Here is an 8,168-nt window from a genome sequence, read left to right as displayed (position 1 = left end):
TATATGGTGTTTGAGAAGTAGCTATTTTAAAAAAAAAAATAGCTTTCTTGGTTTTATTTTTTTAAAAATATTTTTAAAAAAAATTTATTTTCTTATTTTTCATATTTTTTTGTTTTTACTGAATTTTTTTTAATATTTTAGGAAATTTTTTTACTTTTTAGACCCACCTAATATAAATACACTTAAAAAGTAAAAAAATATAAATTTGTTTTTTAAAAATTCACTAAATATCAAAAATATAAAAAAATACAAGAATTCAGTACATTTTTTGTATTTTTATGTATTTATTAATTTTTTAAAATATTTTTTCATAAATTTTTTACTTTTTAAATACATATAAGTAAGGTGCATCTAAAAAAGTAAAAAAAAATGTTTAAAATTTTAAAAATATTCACTAAATACAAAAAAAACTAAAAAACTAAAAAATTCAATTAAAAAAAAAACTTAAATTTAGATTAAATCTAAAAAACTCAAATCAAACACATTGAATTGGATTTTTGACTATTTTAATTTTTGTTTTTTAAAAGTTAGATTAAATTTTTGAATTGATTGTTATATTAAGGCCTTGTTTCGAAAGACTAAATAAGTCCACACTTTTTATCTTTTTATCTTTTTTGAGTCACATCAATCAACATCCCTCTTTACTTTTTTACATATCCTTTTATAAAAAGTAAAAAACTATACTTATTTAGAACATTCCAAACATACTCTAAAAAATATATTTGAAATGATATTTAAGATTGAAATGGTAAATTTATCCCTAACCTTATTTTTTTCAAAATTAATTTACAACGACAAAATAGCATTTAACTGCTGTGGGATGGTAGTCATAGACTCAGCCTACACTGAAAATACAGAGTAGGCTGTCCCAGCCACTGCTTTTATTTTTTTTTAAAATCAATGGGCTAACCAGCTACTTTTCGAGGCTAAAAGTTTTTTTCACACTTTTAGAAATAATCTGTAGTCACAGGCCACTGGTCGCTGATTTAAAACCAGCCTACACTTTGAGAAATAAGTTTTTTTCACAATTTAATTCAAAAAATTCAAACCAAACACACTGATCACTGTTCCCAAGAGTGGTCACGCAGAACATTGTTTGAAGATTGACTGGCTAGACGAGCCAGAAGATGCAGAGCTGGGAGGGCAGCAAATATATATATATATATATATATCAACAATGCTAGAGACCCAATGGGGGTGAACCCTAGGACCAAAACCCCCCCTCTTAGTGCCACGTGTCGTCCTGGTGTTGGCTAAAACAAAAAAACAAAAAAAACTGATTTTTGAATCAATCACAGGAGACCCCGGCACCCTCAGTGGGGGTCTCAAACTTTATTATATATATATATATATGGTGTTTGAGAAGTAGCTATTTTAAAAAAAAAAATAGCTTTCTTGGTTTTATTTTTTTAAAAATATTTTTTAAAAAAATTTATTTTCTTATTTTTCATATTTTTTTGTTTTTACTGAATTTTTTTTAATATTTTAAGTAATTTTTTTACTTTTTAGACCCACCTAATATAAATACACCTAAAAAGTAAAAAAATATAAATTTGTTTTTTAAAAATTCACTAAATATCAAAAATATAAAAAAAAATACAAGAATTCAGTACATTTTTTGGTTTTTTATGCATTTATTAATTTTTTAAAATATTTTTTCGTAAATTTTTTACTTTTTAAATACATATAAGTAAGGTGCATCTAAAAAAGTAAAAAAAAAATGTTTAAAATTTTAAAAATATTCACTAAATACAAAAAAAAAACTAAAAAACTAAAAAATTTAATTTAAAAAAAACTTAAATTTAGATTAAATCTAAAAAACTCAAATCAAACACATTGAATTGGATTTTTGACTATTTTAATTTTTGTTTTTTAAAAGTTAGATTAAATTTTTGAATTGATTGTTATATTAAGGCCTTGTTTAGAAAGACTAAATAAGTCCACACTTTTTATCTTTTTATCTTTTTTAAGTCACATCAATCAACATCTCCTTTTTACTTTTTTTCATATCCTTTTATAAAAAGTTAAAAAATATACTTATTTAGAACATTCCAAACATACCCTAAAAAATATATTTGAAATGATATTTAAGATTGAAATGGTAAATTTATCCCTAATCTTATTTTTTTCAAAATTAATTTACAGCGACAAAATAGCCATTTAACTGCTGTGGGATGGTAGTCATAGGCTCAGCCTACACTGAAAATACAGTGTAGGCTGTCCCAGCCACTGCTTTTATTTTTTTTTAAATCAATGGGCTAACCAGCTACTTTTGAGGCTAAAAGTTTTTTTCACACTTTGAGAAATAATCTGTAGTCACAGGCCACTGCTCTGCTTCATTATACTAGAAGGAAAAGATCTGCTCTCTGTCTTACTAGAGGGAAAAGATCTGCTCACAAATCGATGGCAGCTTATGAAGAAGAAGATATCGACACGGTAAAGTGGTCACGCGGAACATTGTTTGAAGATTGACTGGCTGGACGAGTCAGAAGATGCAGAGCTTGGAACAGAGAGTCTCACAGACACTTTCTTTTTTTATTCAAAAGACTGCTATCTTTCATATATACTTATTTTTTGATCTGTCTTTCATATATACTTAGAAGGGAAAAGATTTGCTGTACGTGAACAGAGTCACAGCTTATTAAGAAGAAGATATCGACACGGTAAAGTGGTCTCAAGTTTACTGCTAATCGATGAATTTCAGATTTGGTATTTATAGATGGATTTCATATTTCTCAAGTTATAAATATGGTATTTATAGATGGATTTCATATTTCTCAAGTTATAAATATGGTTAAATATTTACAGAATCTGTTGGTTTCAGATTCTAAGAATTTTTTAAATTGAAATGGAGTACATGGATTTTTTAACTACTTTCATGTTGTTGTTGCTCTGTAAAATATTCTCACTCATTATGAAAGACGTGAATATCACAAAGAGCTTAACATTCTCTATGATTTCAAGAGCGGGGTTATCTTTTCTTTGTTTGGTTTTTGTTCTGTTATTATAACCCTGCAAGTAAACAAGGGCAAGCAAGCATAGGATTAGTATCCAGAGTTTAAAGTGCATTTTCTTCGGCTAAGTGGATGAGATAAAGGCTGAAATGGAGTACTTGGGTTTCTAAATTACTTTCATATTGTTGCTCTGTAAAATATTCTCACTCTCTCTATGGGAGTTTGCATTTTAAGATTAGTATCCAGAGTTTGGTAACGAGGTGCGGTGTTGAAGAGAATGAAAGAGTAGAGAAAAAATGTAAGATGTTTTACCAAAGGTTCCTCACCATGCTGTTTTGTTTCAAAACAAAAACAGGACAAATTGAATCTCATAACAATAGTGCATTGTCCAAGTTTTGTACCAATATAAAAACCTCAAATATCAAATGTCACATTCACAATGAAAGGCATTATTTATCAACCAAAAAAAAAAAAAATCACACAAAGGCATTATTGTTGTTTCTGGTGCATTCTAAATACTTTTTGAGTTTGCTAAATACTTTTGAAATACTGATATGAAGTTTTTTTTATATTTATTGGGTTTTTTTTGTGTTTTTCTATTGTTTTTTCTTTCTTTCTTTGGGAGTGAGGATTGGTAAGCTGTGATAAATTTTGTTTTTGTTGTGGCAAGGTGTTGGTTGGATATTTTGCTTATGGTCATGTATTGCTTAACAAATATTCCAATTTTATTTAGAATTTTCAGAAGTATTCAGAATTTTCAGTTCAAGCTTGGAAGCAAAATGAATCTGAATTGGTGATTTGGGTTTTTGGACAAGGTATCCATAACCTGCCACCACCACCACCACCACTAGCTACCCACCACCCACCGTCACCACTTTCCACTACCGTCTTCTGCCACCACTTGCCATTTCTCACTCTTTTTTATATTTTTAAATTTTTATAAACATTTTGTCAATTACCAAACACGTTTGTAGTTTATGTTTTTCTAAAAATAAACAAAAAATAAACAAAAACCAATTTATAAAATTTTTGTAAATATAAACTGAAAACGTAAACGTTACCAAACACACCCTTAATTTTTCATTTCTGACCAAAGGGACTTCATTTCAAAGCTTGTGCAAAGGAATAAATCCCATTGATGTTACAACTAGACAATCAAATAAAACAATTATCACCCAATCACTTCCATGTCTTACAAGGGAATTGGTAGCCTAGGAGAAAGGAATGGAATGGCAACAGAAGTATGGAGCGGAAGCAGGGGGTTGGATGCCAGTACTGCGCAGACATGGAAGAACTGGTAAAGGTTTCTCAGAGCACAGAGTAGGAATGTATACACTGTTTGTGGATGACATACCAAATTCAATGGATCCAAAAGGGTTGTACGCAATATTTAATAACTTTGGGGTGGTGAAGGATGTTTATATATCGTTCAAGAGGAGGAAACAGGCAAGATCAAGATTTGGATTTGTCAGATACGACTGCCCAGTGGCGGCACAAATGGCGGTTCGGAAAGCAAACGGCCTGTGGTGTGATAACAAAGTATTGAAGGTAAAACCAGCAGACTTTGAGAAGGAACAGAGAGCTAAACCAAGGCTATCATATGGCAAACAGGAAAGAAAGGCAGAAATGTCAAGTTATGCAAATGCTACTCTGGAAAATACAAAGAAATCATATGCCCAGGTGGTAGGTGAAGGGAGAATGAGAGAATCTACAAACTTAATCGTAAGAGCTTATGAAGAAGGTAATGGTTGGTTGTATAAGAGTGTGATCGCTCGGCTGAGACCGCAATGCTCGGAGGAGGATTTCAGGAAGGAATTAACCAAGAGGGAGGTGGGAAATATCAAAGTCATAGCTGCAGGTGGAAGGGATTTAGTAATCTCATTTCAATTAGCCCAAGAGATGAAAGAAAAACTCATCATAATGAATGGTTGGATTAAGGAGTGGTGCGAATCGGTCAATGAATGGAAAAAAGGAATGGTCATTGCACAGGAACGATGTGTATGGCTGAGCTGCTATGGAGTGCCGTTAAATCTCTGGAACAGCAAAACTTTCAGCAGTATAGGAACAATATGGGGCGAAGTTATTGAGTTTGATGATGATACTCTTAGTATGAAGAACTTACAACGTGGAAGGGTAAGAATCGTCACCACATATATGGAATCTATCAATAAAACTGTGCATTTAGACTGTCAAGGAATTCTATATCCAGTGAAAGTTTGCGAGGAACAAATTGTTACCAAGGTGGTGTTAACCAAGATATGCAAATGTCACAAGAAGTATGATGAAGGCGATGGCTACAGTTCGTATGAGCAAGAAGATGGGCAGAGATCAGAACAGAGGAACAAACGGGGTGAGGATGACGATGATGACGATGACGTGGATGTCCAGCAAGTAGATGAGTTGGACAAAATGAGTAACATGGCAATTACAGAAAGGAGAAGTGAACATGAAGACAGAGCTGACCTGGAAGACAGAGACAAAGATTTAAATGTTTCACTGGTCGAGGAAACTGACAGCAACTTGGGAAGATCAAGCTCTGGGGGTGCAAGAGCAGGCGTGATGATGAGAGCGGCGCATGCAGAGAAGCATGATGAACAGAGGGGTAATCGAAAAGTTGATGGAGAGGTGAGTACTTCAGGTTTCATGAGAAGTTTAAGTGGGTCTATTCGTTACACACCTGGGTTGAATCTGGAAGTGGTTCTCAACAAGGCCCATGAACAGACTTGTGGTATGGGCCCTGCTAGCGGTGTTGTTGGTCAGCCCAAATGTTCTGACCCAAACCAGGTTATCAGTAACTTATTGCACCAAGCCCAAAATATAGAGATGAATCAGCCATACCAGATGGGCTCACGGGGAGAAGCATCAAACTCTAAACAAATAAGAAAAGCTTCAAGAAAGGAAAAAGCAAAAGGGGTTTCAGGCCACTATTTCAACGAGAAGGGCAGCCTTCAGTTTGGAAAAAATAAGAAAGAAATGTCGATGAATTTGAAGAAAGGGGCGGTTTTCAGGTCAGCAGTAGCAGCAATTTCACTCTCTATGTCAAGTGAGTCAAGAAGGAAAGTCCTCAATTAAGCTGAAACAAATGCGCAGCTCAGCAAGGTCCTTGGGATGGACGGCAATGGTCAGGAAGAGGAGGTTATAAGCAAACTTAATGGATGGCGGACCCTTCAGGAGTGTTTTCTGTCTCATCAGCATATCATTGGTGCGAATCCTCCTTGGGTTCTACTTTCAAGATAACAGAGTGCATCTGGAAGAATGTGGCGCCCCTAAAAGTCCAATTCTTTGGATGGCTTGCTTGGAAGAGAAGGATTAAGACTTCGAACTACCTGCAAAGGATGGGGATTCTGGAGAATGATTCTAGTTTACATTGTGTGTTCTGCAATGAGGAGGAGGAAACAGACAACCATGTACTCCTGCATTGTCCTTGTGTTTGGTTAGTATGGTCCAAAATTATGAGATGGTGGGTTATTCAATGGGTGATACCAAAATCAGTGGATGAGCTACTTCTTTGGTGGTCAGGATCAAAGTTCAAAAAATTGGAGAAGAAGATTTGGAGAATCATTCCGTTGGCGGTGCTCTGGTCAGTATAGAAGTTAAGGAATGATTGTATTTTCAACAATGCCCAACCCAGCTTGGAGGAACTCTGTGAATTGATCAAAGTGAGAATTGCAATATGGGTCAAAGCATCATGCTCAGGTTTGCCCCTCTCAGTAAATGACATTATGTTTAATCTACATCAGATTAGACTTTGCTATAGGTGATATCTGTTAATTTATAATTCTGGGTTGGTCTGGGGCGGACTGCTGCTGGGGTCTGTTGATATCTGTTAAATTGGGTCTGGGACAGACGGCTGTTGGGTGAGTAATGTTATGCTGCCTATTCTATTTTCGGCTCTGTTTGCTGCTGTTAATTTGGGTCTGGAAGTGGACTGCCTGCAGAGTGTATTTGCCACTGTTATGTTGTCTGGTCTGTTGTTTCTTAATTTTTCGGGTCTGTCGAGTAAAGAATGTTGGAGGTTGGAGCATGTCTATCTGCGGCTGATTTTGGAATTGTTGTTGTGAGTATTGCTTCAGTCAAGGAGTTATACTGATCTGGATCAACTTTGGTGGGCTGTATTAATTATTGGTTAGGTGTACTGTATGTTGATTGGCAATATGGTGAAGTATAGCAGCAGTCATGGAGGTGGACCGACCTAGATCAAGTCTGGTGGGGTTTGCTATGTATGCTATGTCTTGGAGTAGTGTATGATATGTCTTCATATGGGGACAGATTATCTATTTGGTTTTTTCACAAGGCTACTGCTGATCTAGTTAGTTTAGACTCAAGGCTTCATCTGGGGACATATTATCTGTTTGGTTTTATCACAGGGCTGCTGTTGATCTCTTTTGGTTTTTTCTCATAGCAGCACACTCAGCTGGTTAGTCTCTCTTAGAATTGCCTGATTGTTGAATGTTGCTGCTTGTTAATTGTTGAATGTTGACTGATTGGCTGATTGTTGAATGCTGCTGCTAATGGTTGGGTTGTTCAGGTGGCTGTTCTGCCTTGGTGGTGTTTTTTCTCTTCGTTGGTCCCTCACCAACTATGGGGTGCTAGCAAATGATAGGATGATCTTTTTGGTGCCAACCTAGTTGGGATCAATTAGCTCATTATGATGCGTTGCACTCCCATGCCCTTTATTGATGTATTTAGCTTGTTTCCTTGTACTTGTTTTTTCATCAATAAAGTTTCATTTTGCCGATCAAAAAAATGTCTTACAAGGGAATTGCATTAGTTCCTACAACTTTTATCTTTTTATCCTTTTTTATAACTTAATCAACTTCAGCTATCCAAAACTTTTGGAAAAAGTTGTAACCTCTACCTTCATTCAGACTATAAGCCCTTCTAAACTTAAGTTCCTTGTGTACCTTTCAAAAGACAGCCCTGCAACTTCCCCTTATGGGGTGACGGGAGATTCCACTTAACATGGCTCTTCCACATTTCCATCTTTCCTAATTCAACTCCCAATAAGATCAGACTTTCAGATCATCATCACCAAAGCACTTCCAAGCCTTTACACGAATTACATTAGGTCCTACAAACTTTACTCTTCCAATAATTTTTGTAACTTCTTTATTTTTGTTTTATTTTTATTTTATTTTTGTAGGTAAAGATAGTTTTATCATAGAAGAAGGACCAATAGGGCACACCCATGTATACAAAACATATACAAAACAA

General features: G+C 34.6%; 1 protein-coding gene across 1 annotated transcript; it reads left to right on the top strand.

Annotated features, from left to right (window-relative positions):
* The first annotated feature begins 6,109 nt into the window (after nt 1-6,109).
* LOC145813253 (uncharacterized) lies at nt 6,110-7,554 on the top strand. The gene is made up of 3 exons (XM_082908536.1): nt 6,110-6,387; nt 6,474-6,534; nt 7,483-7,554. The coding sequence occupies exons 1-3, from the start codon at nt 6,110-6,112 to the stop codon at nt 7,552-7,554; spliced, it is 411 nt and encodes a 136-aa protein (XP_082764662.1).
* The last annotated feature ends 614 nt before the right edge of the window (nt 7,555-8,168 follow it).

This window comes from Camellia sinensis, chromosome 15 (assembly GCF_055761805.1).
Source record: "Camellia sinensis isolate YWXY chromosome 15, ASM5576180v1, whole genome shotgun sequence".
Classification (NCBI taxonomy): Eukaryota; Viridiplantae; Streptophyta; class Magnoliopsida; order Ericales; family Theaceae; genus Camellia; species Camellia sinensis.
This window is presented reverse-complemented; position numbering and strand designations above follow the sequence as displayed.

Excerpts from the sequence above, each read along its gene's own strand:
- LOC145813253 (XM_082908536.1), top strand. The coding sequence starts at position 6,110 with ATGGCGGACCCTTCAGGAGTGTTTTCTGTCTCATCAGCATATCATTGG. Across the intron at positions 6,388-6,473 it reads CTGCATTGTCCTTGTGTTTG|GATCAAAGTTCAAAAAATTG; the intron begins GTTAGTATGGTC and ends TTTGGTGGTCAG. Across the intron at positions 6,535-7,482 it reads ATTCCGTTGGCGGTGCTCTG|GTGGCTGTTCTGCCTTGGTG; the intron begins GTCAGTATAGAA and ends TGGGTTGTTCAG.